This window comes from Mercenaria mercenaria, chromosome 8, assembly GCF_021730395.1.
Source record: "Mercenaria mercenaria strain notata chromosome 8, MADL_Memer_1, whole genome shotgun sequence".
In the NCBI taxonomy this organism is placed as follows: Eukaryota; Metazoa; Mollusca; class Bivalvia; order Venerida; family Veneridae; genus Mercenaria; species Mercenaria mercenaria.
This window is the reverse complement of record NC_069368.1, coordinates 38,716,676-38,744,132: the sequence shown is the minus strand read 5'-3', so window position 1 is coordinate 38,744,132 and position 27,457 is coordinate 38,716,676. Positions and strand designations below refer to the sequence as shown.

The 27,457-nt window shown below is 36.3% G+C and overlaps 2 protein-coding genes across 11 annotated transcripts in view; one reads left to right on the top strand and one right to left on the bottom strand.

Annotated features, from left to right (window-relative positions):
• Nucleotides 1-27,457, bottom strand: part of LOC123566561 (lachesin-like) — a 460,053-nt gene that overhangs the window by 317,511 nt on the left and 115,085 nt on the right. For 9 of the 10 annotated variants that reach the window (XM_053549741.1, XM_053549738.1, XM_053549742.1 and 6 more), the window contains one exon: nt 18,983-19,291. The gene's annotated coding sequence lies outside the window, so the exon portion shown is untranslated. Of the gene's footprint in view, nt 1-12,721; nt 12,883-18,982; nt 19,292-27,457 lie in introns of all 10 variants that reach the window. The other variant, XM_053549740.1, reaches the window with a different exon arrangement.
• Nucleotides 20,127-22,622, top strand: LOC123565400 (uncharacterized). The gene has a single exon (XM_045359268.2). The coding sequence runs from the start codon at nt 20,127-20,129 to the stop codon at nt 22,620-22,622; it is 2,496 nt and encodes an 831-aa protein (XP_045215203.2).

The following is a 27,457-nucleotide window of genomic DNA, read 5'->3' as shown; positions in this document are numbered from 1 at the left end:
TTGACGTAGGCCATCAGCATATTCAAAGAAATCAGAATAGCTATTACATAACTTTACACATGATTTAACTTTGTTGTATATATCTTTAACCATACGTAGCACCCGTGCGAAAAAACAACAGGGAATCCTGGGATTATCCCAGGAAGTCCCAGGACTATCCTGGGATAATGTCCTGAAAATATCTCAGGAATTCCTGGGATAGTCCTGGGACTTTCACGCCGTTAAATGGGAATAGGACAATCCCATGATTTTCCTATGAACAGGAAAAGAACAGAACATCAGAACTATAATTTGTTATATTGTCCTGTTCTCAGGAAATCCCAGGAATTCTTGAAGTCAGGACATCCCAGGAAAATTGTCCTGTCTTCAGGAAATCCCAGGAATTCCTGTTGTCAGGAAATTTCCAGAGAATTGTCCTGTCTTCAGGAAATCTCAGGACAATAGTAGTTAAAAAGCATACATCATGTACACAATCTCTCATAGCAGAAATATTAATTTCTTGGCACATCATAAATCATCACAAATATGTGCACTCATGGCAAAAAAACTAGGCAAAAATACTACTATTTAGTCTAAAATCATCAAATTATGAGCTTCATATTGAGAAAAAACTCTAATCATTCTATGATCTGTTCACTAGAGTGAAACTGTCTTTGATCAAACATGCACAGATAACCTAAACTGTAGTTACACATTTCGGACTAATTTTAAAGAAAAATCTTTTCTTAATAACATTATTTTGTAAAATCATTAAATGAAGGAGTACATTATGTATTATTTCTAAAAGTTTATATAGAAATAATTTGCTAACTTACCACAAATATAGAATATATTCCTGTTACACTGACAACACCATAATCACATGTGCTTAATGATACAGTTTCTCCCAAAACATGGGTCTTCTACACCAGGATGTAATTAACTTACTAGACCATTACAAGATCGTGTTTCATATTGATTACCATTTTTCAATCTGTATCTTTTAGAAATAGTCCTGTCATTTTCCTATGCATAGGACGATTTTTCTATCAAAAGTCCTGTCTTTTAGTGTTAAAGTCCTGTCTTCAGGACTTTCTTGCAGCCTTGCTAAAAGAATCCCAGGATATCCCAGGATAATCCTGGGATTTCCTGAGAACAGGAAAATATTTCTGCACGGGTAATTTGCCTCTAATAGCACACTTAAATAATTTTATACAATCAACTGCTTTCTTAAATTCGACAAAAACACAATACAAATGTTTATTATCAGTGATGTAATTCTGAACAATTGTCATGAACACAAATAATGCATCTACCGTAGACTTTCCTTTTCTAAATCCATACTGGACAACTGATAAGACAGAATTTTCTTCACAATAATTGACAAATCTTTTATTCAAAAATAGAAGTAAATAATTTTGTCAAACAACTAACTAATGTTATACCTCTATAATTGTTTACATCATTTTTATCTCCCTTTTAATGTTAAGGAACTAAAACACCTTCTATCCATTTCTCTTGTAAATAACCACTATTCAGTACACAGATAAATATATCAAAACAGTGCAAAGCTAAAATATCGATATATTCAATAAAATATTCATTCAATAAACAATCGTTCCCCGGTGGTTTATTGGGTTTTAAAGTTTTAACTGCTTCTAAACTTTCTTCAACAGTAATAGCTCTATCTGAAACAACGTCTGCATTGTCGAAATTATCAAAATTATTATTACCCGAAAAATCCTCAGATTCAATATTGGTACTCTGTAAAATATCATTACTCAATTCAGAAAAATACTTAAAGAAAGATCCAATTGAGATGTCATGTTTTACTTTATTATTACTTCTAAAATGCTTCCAAAAATCTTTTGGCTTTGAAAAGCGCAATTTTTCAATCTACTGAACTTGCTTTAATTTGAAAAGCCGCCTCTTTTTCTGAACAAGTTTTTTATATACACTTTTAGACAAACACAATTATTGTTCTCTATTTATATTTGATTTGTTTCGGTTAAAAGTTTTCAATGCCTCAAGGTAACTCTGTCTGGCTTGAATACAATCATAATCAAACCAGTCTTTATTATTAATAATGCATTTATCTGTAAATTCAGGCTTCTTAAACGTATTTACATTTTTACAAAATATGTGAAATCATTTAAATTCGCTGGCATGAAATTCCGCGCAAACGTGAAAAAGGACGGGTTTGCGGCCTCCTGTACAATATTGTAAAATCCCAAAAACAACGAGTCTATAGAGGCGCGATCACTCAAATCAACATGGCATTTTAAACCGTTTAATTCTGGTAATTTTGTAATGAGTTTCAATCTAAATACATCCTTCATTTCAGGTGACCATTTATACGAGATATAAATGTATTTATTCTAGGTTTAAAGTAATCGAGATTTTACTGTATTGAAAAGTTACTGAAGTGTTGGTTGCACGATTATTTCGTGCAAATTTCAGTTGGTATATAGCTGAGTTGAATAGTCAGTTAAGTCATTCGAGGTTGTCTTCATTGCTTAATACAACACACACTACTTACATGTATACAAACTGGATCCCTTCCCGTCCACCCATTGGAAGCTTTTTCTAATTTCAATAAAATATTCAAGTTTTGAAAAGATATAATAATAATGATATTAAAGAATTGGTCGATATACATGTTGTGCATTTTGTACATGGTTGGAGTGGCATTTATTTCAATATTTAAAACGAAATTATACAATAGCCATGCATAAAGGGGGGCAATCAGAACTAGAAAACTCAATAATAGTTTCAATTGAATTTGTATATTAATTAATCATCAAACTCCTGGCAAATTTTGAAATATTGGAGAAAACAATTATCAAAAGAAAGAAATTAGGAACTAAAAATAAATTATATGTTTATGTTCATAAAAGTATGACAGCCACGTCATAAATAAATGTAATACGAGTTTTAATGTTATTTCGAGTATTAATAAACAGTACATAGCCCTTCATGGAAGTTCCCCTCATGTATTTTATAATGTGTTTGGTAAACTTGCTAGGCTTAATTGTAAGAGCTGATTCAAGTAAAATCGGTACAGTTTTCAACATGATGTTGATAATGATACAGTTTAGTTTATATTTTACAGATAATTCCAAGAGGTGAGGAGTTCTTCTGGATACATTGTCGCCTAGATTTCTTGGGATGGATATGTGTTTTATATTGATGCTTATAGAGAACTGTTCTACAATGGACTGACGTACCCCGAATGATACATTTGCCTCGTTTAAAGATCCTTTAAAAAAAGAAAGTTACTTTTTCTTGTAAGATAGAAAGATAGAGACAGTGTTTACCAAAAATGCAAAATCGATTTTATCATGATGGTCTTATTAAGATATAAATACATTGTAAGAATTCAAATGAATTTATAGATACTAGTATATCATAAGCTTAATGAAATGATATGTTCGGAAGACATACATTTAATGAATGTACATGTACATGCTTTTGGCTAGCAATTGAACTTCTATGGACTACATTATCTTCATTGAGGATAATATTTTTCGGCAATAAATTGTGGGGTGGGGATTGTCAGGCCGCCAGAAGATGGCAGCTGGTCTTGAGACTTGGTATCTTTCTACTTCCCCCTCCCACGACGGAGTTAGGGTTGAGTAGCCGCCTCGCAGCACACTGACTTGGAAAGTATATTCATATATGTAAGTTTTCCGTGAAGAAATTAAAGAAAATTAATATTTTATATGAGTAAGTTCAGTTGAACAGGATATAATTATAACGAAGGTTTATTCATTTTTTGTGTAATGTATATAAATATATGCAGTTTTCGCTCAGTTAAAACAAAATAGTATTAAAGTTCATGCATGATGTATTGTGTTAAAGCTTGAAATTTGTTAACAATGTGGATATATGACAATGCAGACAACAAATCCTAAAATACATTTATGTATTTGTTGTCTTTCTTCCCTCGATTTACTTTGATTATGGAATAAATAATTTATTTACGTTTGAGCGTAGCGAATTAGGAAATAACTGTCATTATGTTTCCCACATAGATCACTCAATACCTCGTCACATTTTAGATGAAAGAAATAGGACAATGGTCACTCCAATCATTAAATTCATGAACCGAGAAGTCACTGATTTGGGAAAAGTTACATTCCCTTATTAAGAGAGAGTCAATAACCGATGCGCCTAGTTTTTGAAATGTAAGTAAATTTACCGTTAACATCATTGATCCTTCCATTCACTACGCGTAAATTCGTGGACTTGCATAACTCAACAGCCGATAGCCGAACGCATTACAACGTGTGTCCGATGAGGCCCTACTCAGGGGTCATCAGGAACATAATCATCAAAATCAATGTCATTATTCCAAATGTCACAGACAATGAAATCATTTCTAGTTCCAGTCCTAGAATTCCAGTCACCTGTGAGATAAAGACTACTTTTATTTTCGAATTCATATGTATCATTTTGTATTAGGTCAGCTTAAGGATCGAAATTCAAACTCTCGAAAAGAAGAATTTCTACTTCTGGATCTAGCTCGAGGATCGAAATTTTCAACGTTAAATTCGAGTCAGCACTGAACTTCGAGTTTGTCGAAAATGGAAATCTAAGGAACTGAATTCGAGTTTGAATTAAATTTCGAACCTGTAAGAAGAAATAAATTGGAAGTTTCAAAACGTTGAAATTTGAGGCGGCATATTTTTGGCAAGTTAGAAGATCGAAATTCAAATTTTCGAAAGCATGACGTTGAATTTCGCGGACACTGAATTTCGAGAAAACCCGGAGATCGAAATTAAAATAAAAAGAAAACACAGAATGCCGAGCTTAAATTGAAATCAGAGTCAGCTGGAAGATCGAAATTAAGATTTTTCGAGCCAGCATGGATTTATAGTCAATCGGCGTTTCGAAAGTTGGAATTGCGAGCTTTGAACTGGCTCTAATTCGACACTTGCCCGATATTCAAATTGAAAATTTGAATTTTGACGTCCGATTTGGTTCGACATGCAGTACTAGATTTTTTAAAAGTCAAGCAGGTTCGAAATTAAATTCAATGCAAGATCGAAATCCAACTCTTTCAAAAGTTAGTTTCACATTAAATTCTAGCTTTAAATGGGATTGTTTTGAAACTTCGAGCAGGCTTAAAATATAGTACCAGGAGTAAGATATCTAGCATCTTAAAATCTTGAATTTCGATACATCCGATCTGGCACGATTTTTAAACTTTGAATTATGATCTTAAGCAGATCCCAGTTTCTGTATAACTTTGAAATGCAGTTTTAAAAAATTGAAGTACGATTTTCGAGCTAGCTCGACATTAAATGCTAGCTCGATATTCAACTTTTAAATTTTACTGTATCAGTCTCTTATCAGGCTGTTCATTCAATACCAAGTCGAAATTTGGCTTTTGGAATATTATGAATTTTGAGCTTGCTTGAAAAGAAATGCTATTTTGAAATTAATCATTTTGAAAATTTGAATTTCGATCTTCGAGCTGGCATAAGATTATAAGTCAGTTAGAAATTGATGGCAGTGTCACGGCTAGCGACTTTTTAAATTATGATTATCAAATGAAGTATTATAAAACGAGCTTCTACCTGATCCTAAGATAGATCTAGTAGATATTTTTGCAAAGTTATTATTCCGTTAATGCGGTTGTTGAGCATACCGTTATAAAGGTATTCTGATTAAGCCACCAAATAACATTTTAGACCGATTTATTTTTGTTTATAACCGTTCTCATTTATCATTGCAAGCGGTGTAAAAATTAAGACTCAAATATATTTTAGTAATCCATATGATTTATAGCGAGCACGAGGAGCAGGCCCTTTGGGCCTGCTGGAGTATCGAGCTTTACGGTACGCTAGTTTACTTCCACACATGGTGGTAGATTTAAAACCTTCCGCGCCGGAAGCTAACATGGCGCCCCTAGCGGACCGGAATTATTTCTTACCGCAGTGAAAACAAGACTTCATTCGGTTGCTGAAAATTATTCATCTCTCAAAAATCATGCAAGAAAGGTTTCCAGTTATTTGAAAAATGATTATTTTCTTTTAAAAGATAAAACAATGGACAGAAAACGGAAAATATTGTCATTTATAATCATAATGCCAATACGAGAACGAGGCGAATAGGAAATGACGTCACCGTGACACCGACTTCCCGTAAATTTTGCAAAGTATAATATTCGCTGTAACAGGTATGTTGACACTAAATATAAACGTGCTGTTTTCAAGTGAATAGGTTCTCTCTTTTGAGTAGTGAATAGTTTTGTAATATATGTATACATATATATATATATATTAGCTAAGCAAGATTTCATTGAGATCACTTTGAGGCTTTGTCTTATTTCATATCAGCACCGTTGTAATTTCAGCTGTAGACAAGCTGATATATATTTTATCGAATGTAAGTATTGCTAAGTATACTGCTTTACCTCTTTTAACATACAGCTATGTAGAAAGTTTCACCTTCTTTGTAAATAGTGTCAATGAGACTATTGATTATCACTCTCTTTGATTAAATCAGGGGAGATCACTGCTTTAGTATAACAATTATTAGTCTTTTTTTTAAAAGTGCTGCGTGTCGGCTATATAAAGTTTCTTCTTACGTAGACTCAGTGTTGTATTATAGCGAGCTCGAAAATCGAGCTTTACGGTAACGCAAGTATATACTTCACTGGCGGTGGATTGAAAAACTTTCGTGCCGGAAGCTAACAAGGCGCCCCTAGCGGACAGGAAGTAGTTCTCTCGGCAGTGAATACAGAACTTCATTCGATTGCTGAAAATTATTCATCACTCAAAACTCATGCAAGAAAGGTTTCTAGTTACTTGAAAAAAAGGTTATTTTCTTTTAAAAGATAAAACATTGGACAGAAATTGAAAAATATTGTCATTAATAATCCTAGAGCAAGAACGCGGCGAATAGGAAATGACGTGACAATGACACCGTCTTCCCATATATTTTGCAAAGTATGATATTCGCTGTAACAGGTATGATGACACTAAATGTAAACTTTCACGCTAATTTTAACTTTCTCTTGAGTAGTGAATAGTTTCTTTGTAATATATTTCTTTTAAGCTGAACCTGATTTCATTGAGCTCGCTTTGAGGCTTTGCCTTATTTCATATTAACGTTTCACTGGCGGAGAAGAAATCAGCTGTTTGGCATCATCCGCAAATAACGGAGTAGACCGAAAACTGCTGAACAGTCTCGACAGCCGATTTACCTGGCCAAACTGATTATCGGCTTTTGTGGTGATTTTCACAATGGGTTTAATATTTTCATATGTCACAAGTTTTCGTGACCGGTGTTGAGGTCAGTTCATCCGTGGACAGTTGGTCCGTAACGTTGCGGCGCGACATTGCGAAAAGTCAGAAGTTCATCGATTGGTGTAGGAAGAAGGTTTGAATTAATCAACAGAACAATTTGGAAAGTTGCATGAGCATCAATACTTGAAACAATATATATAAGACTGCTCCAGTGTTAAAGGTGCTAAATAAACACAAATTTCCTTTCAGAGTCTTATAAAAGACTATACATTTTGAAATATACTACTAAAACATTACGATAGCCGTGCAATATTTCCTTGAAGTCAAAACATGTGCAGAGAAACGAATGATTTATTTTGTGTTTCCTAAGACTGACATGGGTGGTCTTTTTGTCCTACTTTCGTGTTTAAATGTCGTGCTTCCGTAATTCTTCGGGATCACGTGATTTTAAAATTCAGCTGTACGTACTAATCCGCCGAGAATTTTTGACAGTGACGTCATTTTTTCAACAAACTATAAATAAGCATGGTATATCCCCAACGGATGCATACTTATAAAAGATAAAAATATGCCTTATCAATTGAAATATTCCAAGTAAGGTATGGCCCAGTGGATGTGTTGGCTGCTTGTCACGCAGGCGATACTAGTTCGAAACTGGTGGTAGACGAATAAAATTTATAGGGTTTTTTTGTAGCAAAAATTATAATATAGTTGGAAAGACCTGTTACATTTGCTTTCATTTTTTGGAAAAAAATGTTGCTTTTTTATATGTTTTTAGCTCACTTGTCACGAAGTGACAAGGTGAGCTATTGTGACCGCTTGATGTCCGTCGTGCGTCGTCCGTCAACAATTTCTAAAAAAATCTTCTTCTTCAAAACCACTGGGCAGATTTACTTCAAACTTCACAGGAATGTTCCTTGGATCGTCCCCTTTCAAAATTGTTCAAAGAATTGAATTCCATGCCGAACTCTGGTTGCCATGGCAACCGAAAGGAAAAACTTTAAAAATCTTCTTGTCCAAAACCGCAAGGCCTAGGGCTTTGATAATTGTTATGTAGCATCATCTAGTGGGTCTCTACTAGGAGTGTTCAAATTACCCCCTAGGGTCAAATATGGCGCTGCCCCGGGTGTCACATGGTTTATATAGACTTATATAGGGAAAAACTTTGAAAATCTTCTTGTCCAAAACTATAAGGCCTAGAGCTTTGATATTTAGTATATAGCATCATCTAGTTGGCCTCTACAAAGATTGTTCAAATTATCTCCCTAGGGTCAAATATGGCCCCGCCCCGGGAGTCACATGTTTATATAGACTTATATAGGGAACAACTTTGAAAATCTTCTTGTCTAAAACCGTAAGGCCTAGGGCTTTGATATTTATTATGTAACATCATGTAGTGGGTCTGTACCAAGACTGTTCAAATCATCCCCCTAGGATGAAATATGGCCCCACTCCGGGGTTCACATGGTTTATAAAGACTTGTATAGGAAAGAAACTTTAAAAATCTCCTTGTCGGAAACCACAAGACCTAGGCTTTTGATATTTGGTATGTAGCATTGCCTTGTGGTCCTCTACCAAGATTATCCAAATTATTCCTCTGGGGTGAAAAGAGGCCCTGCCATGGGGTTCCCTAGTTTTACATAGACATATATAGGAAAAAACTTTAAAAATCTTCTCGCCTGAAACTGCAAGGCCTATGCTTTAGATATTTGGTATGCTGCATTGCTTAGTGGACTACTACTAAAATTGTTCAAATTATGTCCCAGGGGTGAAAGAGGCCCTGCCCTGGGGGTCCCAAATTTTACATAGACTTATATAGGAATTTTTTTTTAAAATCTTCTTGTTTGAAAGTTCAAGGTATTTTTGTATTAATAATTGCCTAGTTGATCTCTAAGAAGTTTGTTCGAATTATGCCCCTGGGGTGAAAGAGGCCAGGCCTCAGGGATCACTTGATATATGAGTTATATAGGAAAAAATACTTCAAAAATAATCAGATCTTATTTCCTAGACTGTTTAATTATAATTACCTGATGACCCCAAATGATAAGGGTCAGCGGACTGTGACCTTGACCTACTGACCTACTTTCTTGTTTTTTAAGATACAGCCTTGAAATTTGGATGACATGTACAATTTTGCACACCGATCGTAAAACTGACTTTCATTGACCATGAATATGACCTACTGACCTACTTTCTTGTTTTTAAAGCTTTAGCAAAGAAATTTGTTCAAGCGAGCAACTTAACTCAGGTGAGCGATATAGGGCCATCATGTCCCTCTTGTTTGTTGTACAAATTGTTGAAATAAATTACCGTGCGGGAAAAAAGTTCCGCTGACCGGGTTCGAACTCCGTACCTTTCAGTTACTACGACAATGTCGTTATACTCTGGGATACGTATTCATACAGGCTATATGTAAAGAAACATAATGATAATCTAGTACAATATAATGTAAACACTGGAATGTAAACACAATATGACGTCACTGTCAGGTATCCCTTGACAGATAGTATACAATTTTGTTGATCTTTCACGCTATTTATAAATAAAGCCTCTTTTCGGAGCATTCTTCCGAAAAACAATCCGAAGATGCGCGACGGGTCTGTAAGCAATCGGAAAACATAATTTCGGTTTGAAATATAGGCAAAAGGCATTTGTTTATTTTTTGGTTATTCTTGAACATATGCATGACTATTTGGTCAGATCCGATGCAATGGGTCATATTTTCATTAAATATTAAGTCACAGCTGCAAACTCTGGTTTTCATATAATACTCGTTCGGGCGTTAGTAGTGGAACTTTAAATTTGCTGGTAAGAAACGTGCATACAGTGATATTACCTATCATCAAATTATGAAAAACAGAACCAGTGCTAATTTCTGTTCCGTACAGAACTCTACAGCTGATGCAGAGGCTTTCGTTGAATCAGTCATGTCATTTCAACGAGTAAGTAGAGTAGAGACTCCAGTACATAGTAAATGTAAGCGTAGAGCTTCTGAACCACTAGATTCAACAATGAAAAAGCAAAGGGTTTCACCGGAAGTTAGAAGGGCATTTTACACAGATAATGTAGTTGTTGCTTATGCTAACGTTCATGTAGATGGTTATGCTTCTACAGAACACCTCATCGGACATGCATGTGCTGTTTAACTCATTAGCAGAGCGAATGGACAATGGATACTGATGGCAAACTGGACGACTTCAAAGAATCTGTGCGCAGTAAAGTTGAAGAAGACCTTGAAGAAATAACGATAAACTTAAAAATGTCACTGGTGCTGGTAATTCTGTAAACACAAAGTCAAGTGATTTAGCACTTAATATAGACATAAGAAATCTACCAGAACAGCAAAGTGAAAATATATCTAATAAGGTGAATGTCCTCTTTCTTGATGGCTTGAAAATCAAAGATGTAGTTTGTGCCAGTGTTGAAAGAAATAAGACTTACTGTGTAGTCATTGCAAAATTAAAATCCCATGGTGATAAGATTAAAGGAATGTCAAGTGAGGTTTACTTGAAGGATCATCGTCTGTATTCTTCTGTGTACATTAACCATGACCAATCCAAATCTGAACGACTCATGTCAGATAAGTTTTGTACCATTCTTGGTGCATTAAAACTGCATAACTTATCTGTGAAGATAAGTGTTATCAAGACTGGTCAACGTGATAGTGATGCCCGTAGTCCAAGTGATAGGTATGGATCTCGTGATATTCATCGTCATGATGATAGTAATGGATCTCGTGATAATAATAGGCAAAACAGTAATGACTATTCTAGCTCAGATAATCATGAAAATGTGAACAAATGGTCGAGACAGAACATCCGCAATAGTGGGGCAACAGACGGAACGGAAATCCAAGGCATGGGGGAAGCCGGTCCGGCAGACGTGTTTTTAGTTATATGCTGGGTTTTGGAATTCTGATAATTATCTATTGCGTTCAATTTGTGTTCTAAAATGTAACTTTGATATTATTGCAACCGCAGATACTCATCTTTTAAAGGATTCTGTTTTAGAATTAGAAGGTTACCAATGGTTCGGTTTAAACCGTAAACAAATACATAAGAATGCCAGATTAGGATCTGGTGGTGTAAGACTTTTCGTAAAGAATTGTCTTTTTGATACTTTTGATATACCTGTACTAATTGATACAGCTGGAGGTATTTTGTGGTTAAAATTTCAACATAAAAAGATTGTATCACCTTATAACCGTGTGTTTGCTACCTCCCTCCAGAACATTCGTCTAGATATTTTGATGTTAATGCATTTTGTACAAGCTTTTAACAGATATATACAGTTTTCAAAATGAAGGGTTGGTGTATTTATGCGGTGATTTGAGTAGCCGGTGTGGTGATTTAGATAACTTTATAAAGGGTGTTAATGAGGTACCAGAACGTGATATTGTTGATTTTACTACCAATGCTTATGGATAACTTCTTACTGAATTTCTTTTAATTCAAATTTTTGTATTGTACATGGTAAGAAATACCATTAAAATGATTATACCTCTATAACTGTGAAGGGTCCCTTGTCGTTGATTATTGCATAACTGAACAATATAGTTTACATACATTTAAAGATATTTGCTGTGATATGTACTACAGAGTTAATTAATAACTGTGAGAATATTTCACTTTTAGCAGGAACAAGTATGCCAGATCAGTCTACGTTAAGTTGGAAAATCACTGACTTGTTCCAACAAGGCTTTTAATGAAACTTTGCCATTTGAACCTTACAGCAAGTTTGATGTGACTAATATATCTGTTGATTTTCTTGAGATAATGTTGTGAATGCAGAAGTAACTGCAGTTATTAATAACTTAGAGCAGGGCATGAGAACCAAGGCTGATATTGACTCTGTATGTAAGGAATGGTGTGATATATTAAAACAGAACATGTACAATCAACTCCCATACAAAACGTTTAGTTTTAGTTTAAATGATAAAAAGGGCGACCAGGTGGCCTGAAAGCCTTACAGAATTATGCTCTAATGTTTTAATGCAGAAAAGTGGTAGAGAGTAAGCAAAGAGCAAGATATAAATCCAAGTATGTTCATATTCGCAAATTTGTTCGACCGTGAAGTGCAAAGAGCTAAACGTTTCTACTGGTATAATGTGCACTGAGTGCAATGTAGATAATACTTAAGTTTGGAAAAATATTGGGAAAATTGGTGTTTGGCATTGTAAAAAAGGAGTATTCCTAATGAAGTTGTTTTGAATAACGGTAATTTTTCTTGTTCACTTTATGATGTTCTTCATAAATGGCAATCAGACTTTAGCTCTTTGTTCAATAATTACAGTGTTTCTAGTTCTGATCATGCTTCTGATGTAAATGATACTGGTGATATATTTACCATTTAATGAACCTATTTCTGTCCTTGAAGTGAAAAAGGCTGTTGATAAAGCTAAATGTGGTAAAGCTCAGGGTCCAGATTACATACCCTCTTAAGTTTAAAAAAAATGATACAGCAATTTTATTCTTACATTCACTTACCGTAGCTCCAAGCCTCTACATTGTTATCTGATATTTTGCCACCCAAAATGTAGTCGTGTCTACTACAAGAAGCCGGGAAGCAGAATATATCAAGCGACAGGATCTAAGGAGTCCACCAATCTACATGCCTTTGTCCAACTGGCGTTCTTTTTTATGTCAGTCTGTTATTAATTCGATGGTGTTTCACGAACAATAGAATGATAACAAAATGTAAATCAATTACATAATTTTAAGATTTTATTGAAAATGAAGATCGTTTCATTTCTGACTTTACATATTTCCGTTATGTTATTTTTGTTACTATTGTAAAAAAAATTATGGACATTTATACCTGTTATAGCAAACACATCCCTGAAATAATGTAATCTGCCAAATGGGTATCTCAGAGGAAAATTTGCCGCCAATTTCTGCGTTTACGTTGTTGTCGAATCCATTAGTGTTTAAAGGGGTATTTTTAATGAACAAAACATAAAAAACTTTATACAACTTGATAACTAGGCAAGCTATTCCTTTTTGGAAGGAAACTTTATTAGTATATGTTTTAGTAATGGCATTGTACCCTCTTTATGGGGAAAGTCCATTATCAACCATATGACCTAAATCAGGCTTGACAAACCCCAGAGATCCATTACCTTATAGAGAAATGACACTTGCATCTTCCATGCATAAAATCTACTGTACTATTCTCAATGATCGGCTGAATGTTTGGTCGGAAGGTAGCGACAAGCTTGTAGATGAGCAGAATGGTTTTAGGAAAAAACGTAGTACATTTGATCAAATTTCTGCATTTACTAATTTGATTGAAATCAGAAAGAAATTGCTTAAAGCTACATTTACTACTTTCGTAGATCTTAGAAAACCTTATGATTGTATTGATAGTGAGAAGCTATGGGTAAAGCTACTAGAAATCGATATTTCTGGGGAAAAAAACTGACAGCAATAAAATCACTCTACTCATCTGTTTATGCCTGTGTTAGAATTTATTCTTTTAAGATGACTTGTTTAGTGTACAAACTGGTTTGAGACAAGGATGTATGTTGTTTCCTTTATTGTTTAATTTGTACATCAATGACTTAGCACTGTCTTTAAAATCTCTAGGAATTAGTATATCGGTTGAGAATGAAACTAAATGTATTTTGTTGTTTGCAGATTACATACTTTTACTGGCTGAACAAGCACATGATTGGCGCTCTAAATGACAGGTGTAGTATCAATTACATGAATATTAATAGTGATAAAAGTAAAGATATTCATTTTCGACCAGTGTCTGTTGCAAGATCAAACTGTGTGGTAATATGATGGTTGATACTGTAGATATATATGTATTGGTATAGTTTTAAATGAATTTCTTGACTATTATATAACTGCAAAAGCAGTAGCTCAAAGTGCAAGTCATGAACACGGACTAGTTATTGCTAAATGTAATACTGGGACGCAATTGTTTGAAGTTTCAATCCAACGTATGTAGTTGTTACTGAGATACTGCTTGGAAATTAGCTGCACGCGAAACTGATTGATAGTTTTTTTACATGCAACTCTAAGTAAAAAACTGACCATAATTTACAATAAATGAAATCAATATTTTCTATCTTGTTTATGTCAGTAGGTCTGATTCCTGGGAAGCATTGAGTGAAGTTTCAATCCAGTACATATAGTTGTTACTGTTATACAGCTTGATAAAAAGTTGCACGCAAAACTTAAACCGAATTTTCTAAGTAATAAAAGGGCCATAATTTGAATTAGATTCACCAAACTTTGTTACCTCAGTACGTTTGATGACCAGGAAGCCGTGTGTAAAGTTTCATTCCAATACATGCATAACAAGAATTTGTAACAACGTCCCCGCATAAGGACATTTTTTCATGCCAATACATTACCTTCTAAATAATGAGGCAACATACTAACAATGTGTGGAAGTCATAACCATATAGCATATCATTCATGGAGACACTATGAAGTTTGAAAATGTCTGGAAATCTACAATAGGTGAATGCTTTCAAATATCTGTATTTTTAAAGATCTAATTTTATCTTAATTTTAAATTGGTAAGGAACAAGAGCTGTCACAGGAGACAGCGCGCTCGATTATTTCGATGCTGGATAATGAAACTTGACACATTTGAGGAAGCTGGAGCTGTCACTGGAGTGTTTAATGGCTCGAATGGTGGATGAAGATATTACCAATGGTGGATGAAGATATTACACAACAGCCTGAGTTTGTGTCAAAGTCCCCTACTGGAAGGCACCTAATTTTCTCTACTGCAGTATAGCATAATGAACTGATCTCTGTCAATGATGTATAAACAATATTGTACTATATATACAGTATGCTATAAACAAAGACTTGGATTAAAAATTGTATATATAAAACCCTATAGTTAAATGAAGTCTGTAATATATTTATATAAAAGGTAATGTTATTTAAAGTAAAAAAAAAAATTTAAAAAAGTCCATATAAGTCCACACAAAACTCTTTACCAGGTAGAGATAGGTCAAAATACACCTAAAAATTGGATGTAACATGCATGTTGTACCACAGAAAACTGGTCTCGATTTTTCCCTACGGCCTGTAATAAGTAAGTTACAATATAAGCTATTTATAGTAAAACAAAGAGAAATAACTCTATAAAACAAGAGTGCCTCATTGTGATGAACATTTGTGCCAAGTTACATCAAAATCCCTCCATGCATAAATAAGAAATGCTCCGGATAAAGTCATTCTTGAATTTGGCATTTGACCTCTAAGCGTGACCTTGACCTTAGACCTAGGGACCTGGTTCTTGCGCACAACAATCTGTCTCATGATAGTGAACATTTATGTAAAGTAACATCAAAATCCCTCCATGCATGAAGAAGAAGTTTTCCAGACAATGTCATTCTTGTATCTGACCTTTGGCATCTGAGTGTGACCTTGACCTTCGACCTAGGGACCAGGTTATTGTGCACGACACTCCCTCTCATAGTGGTGCCAAGTAATATTCAAATCCTGTTTTGCATGACAAAGTTATACACTGGACAGGAAAAATGTCCCATTAACCTTTGATCTCAACGTGTGACATTGACCTTTAAGTTAGGGTTCTGGGTGTTGCGCATGACACGTCGTTTCATCATGGGGAACATTTATGCCAAGTAATATTAAAATCCCTTGATGGATGTCAGAGTTCTGGACCGGACAGGAAAAAAACCCTATTGACTTTTGACCTCCAATTGTGACCTTGACCTTTGAGCTAGGGATCAGGGTTTTGCGCATGACACATCATCTCATCATGGGGAACATTTGTGCCAAGTAATATTAAAATACCTTCATGGATGGCAGAGTTATGGACCGGACACGAAACAGACCCTGTTCATGCCATGTTAACATTTGACTGCTAAGTGTGACCTTGACCTTTGAGGTAGGGGTCTGAAAGTTGTGCATGACACATCGTCTTATTATGAGGTACATTTGTGCCAAGTAATACTAAAATCCCTTCATGGATGACAGAGTTATGGACCGGACAGGAAAAAAGCTCTGTTGACCTTTGACCTCAAATTGTGACCTTGACCTTTCAGCTAGGGGTCCAGGTTTTGCGCATGACACGTCGTCTCATCATGGGGAACATTTGTGCCAAGTAATATTAAAATCCCTTCATGGATGACAGAGTTATGGACCGGACACGAAATTGCGGACGGACGGACTGAATGACGGACGGAAAAGCGCATTCCTATAGTCCCCGAAACTGGTTTTCAACCAGTAGGGGACTAATAAGAGAGATGATGATAAAGTGTATCAAAACACTAAATAAGTATAATTCTAAGCAAAAAGGGGGAATAATTCATAAAATTGTGGTGCAAGAGTTATGCACCTTGTGTCATATGATGTGGGTGATGATGTGGAACAACTACTTCAAGTTTGAATCAAATCCATTTAGTAATAACTGAGATATAGTGAAAATGCATCAAATTTAACCTTAGATTCTAAGTAAAAGGGGACATAATTCATGAAAAATTGGTGCCAGAGTTATGAACCTTGTGTCATGTGATGTGAGTGATAAGGTGGAACAATTAATAATAATAACTTTGAATCAAATCCATTTAGTAATAACTGAGATAGAGTGAAAGTGCATCAAAACTTTAACCTGAAATTGTAAGTCAAAAGGGGGAATAATTCATGAAAAATTGGTGCAAGAGTTATGGCCCTTGTGCCATATGATGTGGGTGATGATGTTGAACAATTGTTATAAGTTTGAATCAAATCCATTTCGTAATAACAGAGATAGAGTGAAAGTGCACCAGAACTTTAACCTGAAATTCTATGTAGAAAGGGGGAATAATTCATGAAAAATTTGTGCCAGAGTTATGAACCTTGTGTCATATGGGTGATGATGCGGAACAATAATTTTAAGTTTGAATCAAATCCATTTAGTTATAACTGAGATAGAGTGAAAGTGCTGATTTGTTTTAAAATCCCTTCATGGATGGCAGAGTTATGGACCGAACACGAAACAGACCCTGTTAACGTTTGACCTCTAAGTGTGACCTTGACCTTGGAGCTAGGGGTCTGGGTCGTTTCATTATGGAAGGACAGAAGAACAGAAGGACGCAGCCTGTTTCTATGTTCCCCTATTTTTCTTCGAAAAGGTGGGGGACAATTATGTTACTGAGATACAAACTTTCACGCAAAACTTTAATCAAGGTGTGAAGCCAACGAAAACGCAGAAAGTATCTCTCTCTAGTCTTCCAATAGTCGAGTTCAAAATGCAGATTTTACAAAATGCATGAGTAAAGAATAAATGTGTTATCCATATAATAATTTGAAATATCTTTAGCAGATGTGTCGTCAAAAATGCTAGATGAAAATGCTCTTTGGACGGGGTTGATAATCAATAGTAACGGAACACTTTAATAATATCAACATATGAAAGATGATGATATCGTATTTCCAGATATCAACATACCAAAGATGATGATATCGTATTTCCAGCTTGAACACGTTATTAAGCAATGATCACATTTACGTTCACGCACGTAGTTGGTCGTAGTTCATTTTAAACGTAGTTTGTCGTACGCTGAAGTACGTGTAAGTACGAACAACTACGTTCAACTACGAGTAAATCGGGTAGGGTTAACTAGGGTATCACTACGTCTTACCACGAGTTACTACGTTACACTACCTATATACTACGATCGAAGTACGAACAACTACGACAAATTACGATCAACTACGTTGAGCTACGGAAAAGCGTTTAGCCGTAGTGTAGCCCTAGTTTAGTATAGCCGTAGTGGAGCCCTAGTTGATCGTAGTTGAACCGTACTGTCGATGTGTTTTTCTTGTACTACGATCAAAAACGATACACACTACTGTTAAGTACGATTAAGTACGTCTAACTAAGATCAACTACGTTCAAACTACGGTCACAGTAGGGTCAAAACATCGTAGTTAATCGTAGTCAGATTTTGAACATGTCGAAAAATTATTTGCTTACTACGGACAAATCATAAGTTCGAACTACGATCATTACTACGTTTGACTACGATTATCTACGTGTAACTACGCTTAGTACGATCAACTACGATCAACTACGATCAACTACGATCATTCCTTACTACGATTAACTACGTGTAGTGTGACCACGCCATAAAGGAAGACTTTTTTCCACGTTTTGGTGAGAACTGTCTTCAAGTTGCTTTGCCATAGTTTTTTAAGAAAGTTACCTAGACTGCATAACACAATCAAGTACGTTTATAACCTGCTCAGTAATATTGATATCATTATGACTGAATTATGTGGTTGTGCCTTCACAGTAGTCTCTTTCTTTTCTTCTATTCTAAAACAAAGTGTACATATCTCATATGCCTACCAGACTGTGTCAGTTGCTAGGTACTGATAATAAATTTGATGTTATCAACAATATTTGCTTCAAAAATATCTAGAAAACATATTATTTTCTATATTCTTATCATTTGAACTTTGAATTATTTGTTTATAATGCCAAATGTCTAGCATGTAAACAATGATAACGAATGCCTGTAACAGTTTTAAAGATATAAGATATTTCCGAGGGAAACCCCACTTGTATCTTGACAATACTATATATCTTCCACTCTATATCATTTATATTTAAACCAAGGCTCACATAATTTGTTTTTCAATATTATTTGAAGCTGAGCATATAATATATAAAATCACATGAATTATGACAATCATTGGTCCTTGATTAATTTTTAAAAGAGAAATGGAAACTATTTTAAGATACAATTCATATAAAAATATATAACTTACCAGTCTCAACCTGCATACAACTGTAATTAGTAGCATGACCATAACACAATACTTCACGTACACCTGTTTCTGTGTATTTTTCTCCCGATTCTTTCAGTGTTTGTTAATTTCTTTGACGAAATACTAAATAGTGTTTTGTTTACAACAACAATTACTTAAAAGCTGATTGTTGCTTTTCTCTTCTAAAGACGTAATTTCTGCACTTCACATATTCCACATAATATTCACCTGATATCAAATTGCGTGTTGACTGTTTTCAGTGGAGTGACTAATTTGGAACCACATATAGGTATTGTATGTAGTTGTAAACTGCAACAGAAGAAAGCCACATCATTAGCAAGATTACGTTGTAAAGACAGTGAGAAACAGAAACTTCATGTTTCATTAAACTATTAAAATCTGGTAATATAACAATGCATTTATTTAATAGTCGTTGTACATCTTTTTTTATTATAAATCCTTTTGTATAATTTTTATGTTGTTTTATGCTGTTAAATTCACGAAGAATGAAGAACTCTAATATTAATTGTGTTATATTGTATAATTTGTGGTAGTGCTAGCAGGCATCAGGATCTCTACTACCATAGTAGAGATCCTGATGCCTGCTAGTACTACTTGCACAATAGTAGATATCCCGATGCCTGATAGTACTACCAGCGCAATAGTAGAGATCCTGATGCCTGCTGGTACTACCAGCACATTAGTAGATATCCTGATGCCTGCCAGTACAACTAGCCAAGTAGTAGATATCATGATGCTTGCTAGTACAACTAGCCCAGTAGTAGATATCCTGATGCCTGCTAGTGCTACCAGCACAATAGCAGATATCCTGATGCCTACTAGTACTACCTGCACAATATTAGACACCCTGATGCCTGCTAGTACTACCAGCACAATAGTAGATACCCTGATGCCTGCTAGTACTACCAGCACAATAGTAGATATCCTGATGCCTGCTAGTACTACCAGCACATTAGTAGATATCCTGATGCCTGATAGTACTAACAGCACAATAGTAGAGATCCTGATGCCTGCTAGTACTACCAGCACATTAGTAGAGACCCTGATGCCTGATAGTACTACCAGCGCAATAGTAGAGATCCTGATGACTGCTAGTACTACCTGAACAATAGTAGATATCCTGATGCCTGCTAGTAATGCCTGCACAATAGTAGATATCCTGATGCCTGCTAGTACCACCTGCACAAAAGTAGATATCCTAATGTCTGCTAGTACTACCTGCACAAAAGTAGATATCCTCATGCCAGCTAGTACTACCTGCACAATAGTAGAGATCCTGATGCCTGCTAGTACTACCTGCATAATAGTAGATATCCTAATGCCTGCTAGTACTACCTGCATAATAGTAGATATCCTAATGCCTGCTAGTACTACCAGCACAAAAGTAGATATCCTGATGCCTGCTAGTACTACCTGCACAATAGTAGAGATCCTGATGCCTGCTAGTACTACCAGCACATTAGTAGAGACCTTGATGCCTGATAGTACTACCAGCGCAAAAGTAGATATCCTAATGCCTGCTAGTACTACCTGCACAAAAGTAGATATCCTAATGCCTGCTAGTACTACCTGCACAAAAGTAGATATCCTAATGCCTGCTAGTACTACCTGCACAAAAGCAGATATCCTGATGCCTGCTAGTACTACCTGCACAATAGTAGAGATCCTGATGCCTGCTACTACTACCTGCACAATAGTAGATATCCTGATGCCTGCTAGTACTACCAGAACAATAGCACATATCCTGATGCCTGCTAGTACTACCTGCACAATAGTAGTTATCCTGATGCCTGCTAGTACTACCTGCACAATAGTAGAGATCCTGATGCCTGCTAGTACTACCTGCACAAAAGTAGATATCCTGATGCCTGCTAGTACTACCTGCACAATGGTAGAGATCCTGATGCCTGCTAGTACTACCAGCACAATAGCAGGTATCCTTATGTCTGCTAGTACTACCTGCACACTAGTAGATATCCTGGTGCATGTTATTACTACCTGCACAATAGCAGATATCCTGATGCCTGCTGGTACTACCAGCACAATAGCAGATATCCTGATGCCTGCTAGTACTACCTGCACAATAGTAGATATTCTGATGCCTGCTGGTACTACCAGCACAATAGTAGAGATCCTGATGCCTGATAGTACTACCTGCACAATAGTAGATACCCTGATGCATGCCAGTACTATTAGCACAATAGTAGAGATCCTGATGCCTGCTAGTACTACCAGCATAATATTACACATTCTGATGCCTGCTAGTACTACCAGCACAATAGCAGATATTCTGATGCCTGCTAGTACTATCTGCTCAAGAGTAGAGATCCTGATGCCTGCTAGTACTACTAGCACAATAGTAGATATCCTGATGCTTGCTAGTACTACCTGCCCAATAGTAGATACCCTGATGCCTGCCAGTACTACTAGCACAATAGTAGAGATCCTGATGCCTGCTAGTACTACCAGCACAATAGTAGAGATCCTGATGCCTGCTAGTACTATCTGCACAATAGTAGAGATCCTGATGCCTACTAGTACTACCAGCACAATAGCAGAGATCCTGATGCCTGTTAGTACTACCAGCACAAAAGTAGATATCCTAATGCCTGCTAGTACTACCTGCACAATAGTAGACACCCTGATGCCTGCTAGTACTACCAGCAAAATACCAGATATCCTGATGCCTGCTAGTACTACCAGCACAATAGTGGATACCCTGATGCCTGCTAGTACTACCGGCACAATAGTAGATACCCTGATGCCTGCCAGTACTACTAACACAATTGTAGCGATCCTGATGACTGCTAGTACTACCAGCACAATAGTAGAGATCCTGATGTCTGCTAGTACTACCTGCACCATAGTAGATATCCTGATGCCTGCTAGTACTACCAGCAAAATAGCACATATCCTGATGCCTGCTAGTACTACCAGCACAATAGTGGATACCCTGATGCCTGCTAGTACTACCAGCACAATAGTAGATACCCTGATGCCTGCCAGTACTACTAGCACAATTGTAGCGATCCTGATGACTGCTAGTACTACCAGCACAATAGTAGAGATCCTGATGCCTGCTAGTACTACCAGCACAATAGTAGAGATCCTGATGCCTGATAGTACTACCAGCACAATAGTAGATACCCTGATGCCTGCTAGTACTACCTGCACAATAGTAGAGATCCTGATGCCTGCTAGTACTACCTGCACAATAGTAGATATCATGATGCTTGCTAGTACTACCTGCAAAATAGTAGATATCCTAATGCCTGCTAGTACTACCAGCACAATAGTAGATACCCTGATGCCTGCTAGTACTACCAGCACAATAGCAGTTATCCTGATGCCTGCTAGTACTACCAGCACAATAGTAGATACCCTGATGCCTGCCAGTACTACTAGCACAATAGTAGCGATCCTGATGCCTGCTAGTACTACCAGCACAATAGCAGATATCCTGATGCCTGCTAGTACTACCTGCACAATAGTAGAGATCCTGATGCCTGCTAGTACTACCTGCACAGTAGTAAATATCATGATGCTTGCTAGTACTACCTGCACAATAGTAGATACCAGCACAATAGCAGATATCCTGATGCCTGCTAATACTACCTGAACAATAGTAGAGATCCTGATGCCTGCTAGTACTACCAGCACAATAGTAAATATCCTGATGCCTGCTAGTTCTACCTGCACAATAGTAGATATCATGATGCTTGCTAGTACTACCTGCACAATAGTACATATCCTGATTCCTGCTAGTAATAACAGCACAATAGTAAATATCCTGATGCCTGCTAGTACTACCAGCACAATAGTAAATATCCTGATGCCTGCTAGTACTACCTGCACAATAGTTTTATCCCCTACCTCGTCTATCGATATTGTTCTATGGAGTCACCCTCCTCCCGGTTAGCAGTACTTAATGGATTGCAGATAAATGTTTTCATTTCAACCCGCTGTTTGATGCTCCATAAAAGTTTAATATATAACAGAGTTGCATTAAGATTAAGCTGATTATGTTACCTGTTTTCGGTACACTGAGTTTGTATTGTACAATATGACATATTTACGTAGTTGCGTTTCGGAAACAAAACATCTCCATGTGCACTACAGTCAGACAGAGAAACATGTTTTTAAATACTCAGCATAATACTGCCTTTAGTAAACTCATTCGACAGTCTCATTAAAAAGAAAATATTTGAAGCAAATCTTATTTACAATAGACGTAACAGAAAATATAATCTGTAATCAGATCAATTAGAAGCAAAGAAAGCAGCCAAGTAGTAGCATACTCGGTTACAGTAGATATCGTGATGCCTACTAGTACTACCAGCACAAAAGAAGAGATCCTGATGCCTGCTAGTACTACCAGCACATTAGTAGATATCATGATGCTTGCTAGTACTACCAGCACAATAGTAGATATCCTGATGCCTGATAGTACTACCAGCACAATAGTAGAGATCCTGATGCCTGCTAGTACTACCAGCACAATAGTAGATATCCTGATGCCTGCTAGTACTACTAGCACATTAGTAGATATCATGATGCTTGCTAGTACTTCCAGCACAATAGTAGATATCCTGATGCCTGCCAGTACTACTAGCCCAATAGTAGAGATCCTGTTGCCTGATAGTACTACCAGCACATTAGTAGATATCATGATGCTTGCTAGTACTACCAGCACAATAGTAGATATCCTGATGCCTGATAGTACTACCTGCACAATAGTAGAGATCCTGATGCCTGATAGTACTACCAGCACAATAGTAGAGATCCTGATGCCTGATAGTACTAACAGGACATTAGTAGATATCCTGGGGCCTGCTAGTACTACCTACACGATAGTAGAGATCCTGATGCCTGCTAGTACTACCCCGCCCAATAGTAGAGATCTTGACGCCTGCTAGTACTACCTGCACGATAGTAGAGATCATTATGCCAGCTAGTACTACTTGCACAATATTAGATATCCTGATGTCTGATAGAACAACCAGCGCAAAAGTGGAGATCCTGATGCCTGCTAGTACTACTAGCACAATAGTAGAGATCCTGATGCCTGCTGGTAATACTAGCACAATAGTAGATATCCTGATGCCTGCTAGTACTACCTGCACAATAGTAGATATCCTGATGCCTACTTGTACTACCAGCACAATAGTACACATTCTGATGCTTGATAGTACTATCAGCACAATAGTAGAGATCCTGATGCCTGCTAGTACTACCAGCACAATAGTAGATATCCTGATTCCTGATAGAACAACCAGCGCAATAGTGGAGATCCTGATGCCTGCTAGTAGTACCTGCACAACAGTAGAGATCCTTATGCCTGCTGGTAACACTAGCACAATAGAAGATATCCTGATGCCTGCTAGTACTACCTGCACAATAGTAGAGATTCTGATGCCTGCTAGTACTACTAGCGCAATAGTAGATATCCTATTGCCTGCTAGTACTACCAGCACAATCCTGATGCCTGATAGTACATCAGGATCTCTACTATTGGGTGGTAGTACTATGAGGCATCAGGATCTCTAATATTGTGCAGGTAGTACTAGCAAGCATCATGATATCTACTAATGTGCTGGTAGTACTATCAGGCATCAGGATCACTACTTTAGTGCTGGTCGTACTAGCAGGCATCAGGATATCTATTATTGTGCAGGTAGTACTAGCAGGCATCATATTATCTGCTATATATACTGGTAGTACTAGCAGGCATCAGGATATATACTATTGTACAGGTAGTACAAACAGGCATCAGGATCTCTACTATTGTGCAGGTAGTACTAGCAGGCATCAGGATCTCTACTATTGTACTGGTAGTATTAGCAGGCATCAGGATATCTGCTATTGTGCAGGTAGTACTAGCAGGCATCAGGATCTCTACTATTGTGTAGGTAGTACTAGCAGGCATCAGGATATCTACTATTGTACTGGTATTAGCAGGCATCAGGATATCTGCTTTTGTGCCGGTAATACTAGCAGGCATCAGGATGTCTATTATTGTGCAAGTAGTATTAGTAGCAGGCATCATGATCTCTACTATTGTGCAGGTAGTACTAGCAGGCATCAGGATCTCTACTATTGTGCTGGTAGTATTAGCAGGCATCAGGATATCTGCTCTTGTTTCGGTAATACTAGCAGGCATCAGGATGTCTATTATAGTAAAGACCATTTATGAAAAAAGGGGAAAAAACTCGCAAAGAATTGATTTTTGGTGAAAGCATTATACAATATGTATGTAACAGCATACTAAAAGTATAGAATGTTATCATGGTGCAAAAATGCATTTTTTGGGGTAAAAAGTTAAAAAATATGATTGAAACTGTGAATTTCTGGAATCGGTCCATAATGATGTCAATATTTTTATTAAGAAAGCGAAATTTTGCATGGTGGTAGAAAATTATATTACAAAAAATTTAAGCTCATGACTATTTTAAAAAAATCCAAGATGGCCGCCAAAATCCAAGATGGCCGCCATTAAATCTCATTACACAGGAAAACCGTTTAAGCATTTCACAAAGTTCAAATTGTGTGAAAAATGACCAGCATCATAGAAGATACACACATTTTATTTCAAAACACACAAACTTCAGTCTTAAACAAATTCAAGATGGCTTCTCAATTCCAAAATGGCCGCCATAGGGTCATTTAGACAATACACACCCCGAATAAAGAAATGGCGCTAAAAATGGTTTGACTGAAAATATTTTTCTTGCATCAAACATGACCCCCATTTTTTCTGATTTTTATTCAGCACTGACATGGTTCGTCAAGAGAATGTAAGATAAAGACATTTAAAGTAGGTCCTGATGTGTGCTGCAGCCATTGGAAATATGACAATTGTATATAGAATAATGAAGAACAGCTATTTAGTCTGCTGTAACATACAAGGGAACATTGGCAAAAATTGAAATCTGGCCAGATGAGGATGGGAAAGGTCTACTTTGACTAGAATTTGATAGAAGTTTTGCTTTAAATATTGATAAACATAAAAAGACCACATTTTCAATGTATTTGTGTGTATGCACAGTATATTTTCTCAAAACTGCATTTTGGTATCCTAACGAATGCTTATTTCTAGTAGTTAGAGGTACAGTTGAACATAGTTTACAGTTTTAATGTGTAATTTGCCCTAGCAGTGTAGCAGATCGCAGTAGAAAATGACAAAACAGGGCAAAAGTAGGCTACAGTTATGATAATTGATTGGAAATTATGTTGTGACAGCTATTTAGCCAAAATTTGACGAATTGTCACATGTTAAGTACTGAAATTGCCGTAAAACCTGAGAAATTGTTGGTATAAACTGAAACCTTGTATTTAGGTTGTTTGTACATTTCAAATGAAACTGGCACAATCTTAGAGAAAACGTTGATCTTATAGGCATACATACACTTAATAGGAAAATGGTCAAAAATCGTAGTCGTATAATGGCGGATTCACATAGTCCTCATTTTTGGCTCTTTAGAGCTATTTTCCTTATTTTCTTTGCATTATTTGCTGAAATGAAATGATACATCTATGCTTGACATGTAGGTAGCATTTTCATAATAAAATAAGAACACTACAGAATGTGTCATGTCGACTTAGATCATACACAACCACTGTAGTTTGGGATCTCATTGTTTAGCTAATTTTGCAGTTTGTGTGTTTGACTGAAAATATTTTTCTGCATCAAGCATGAACCCTGCTTTTCTTTTTCATTTTATTCAGTATTGACAATATTCTGCAAGAAAATATAACTTACAGACATTTAAAATAGGTCCTGATGTGCGCTGCAGTCATTGGGAATATGTGAATGTTATAAAGAATAAAAAAAGAACAGCTATTATGTGTGTCATAACCTTAAAAAACATTAATTGAATACATTTTACTAAAGTACGATTCACACTAGCATAGAAATCTATATCATAACAACACTTCCACATAGCATATGTAAATATCAGGATACGAGTTATGTGACACAGGAAAATGCTTACGCCTTTAATATCTTGAACAATGTAATGGGTCCAATCGCTATGGTGACTGTCCTATGTTAAAACGTAGAGCTGGTGATATACAGTACCTTATAAATATTTTTTTTCTCTGGCTACCTCGCCTAAATGATTCATGACTGTAATGATTTCAGGGATCAGGCGAATCACTCAATGTTTCAAACTAACAACCTTAAACTAATGATAATCAGCTCAAACTCATAGGCTGGGAATACTGTTTTTAACCCTTTTTTTTGAAGTTCCTGTCCGCCAATGTCTTTGAATCGACAACATACGAGCTTTCGCATAGATGTTCAGCCGGTGTTCTCTTATATGAAGCTGCAACTTAGTATGATTGCCCTAACTCCTGGATGCTCAGCGCATATATGCTATAAAATATAGCATTAAAATGACCCCAATGCCTTGGCTGTACTTCACCCATAACGTTGAACCTCGTTTTCTTGCATAC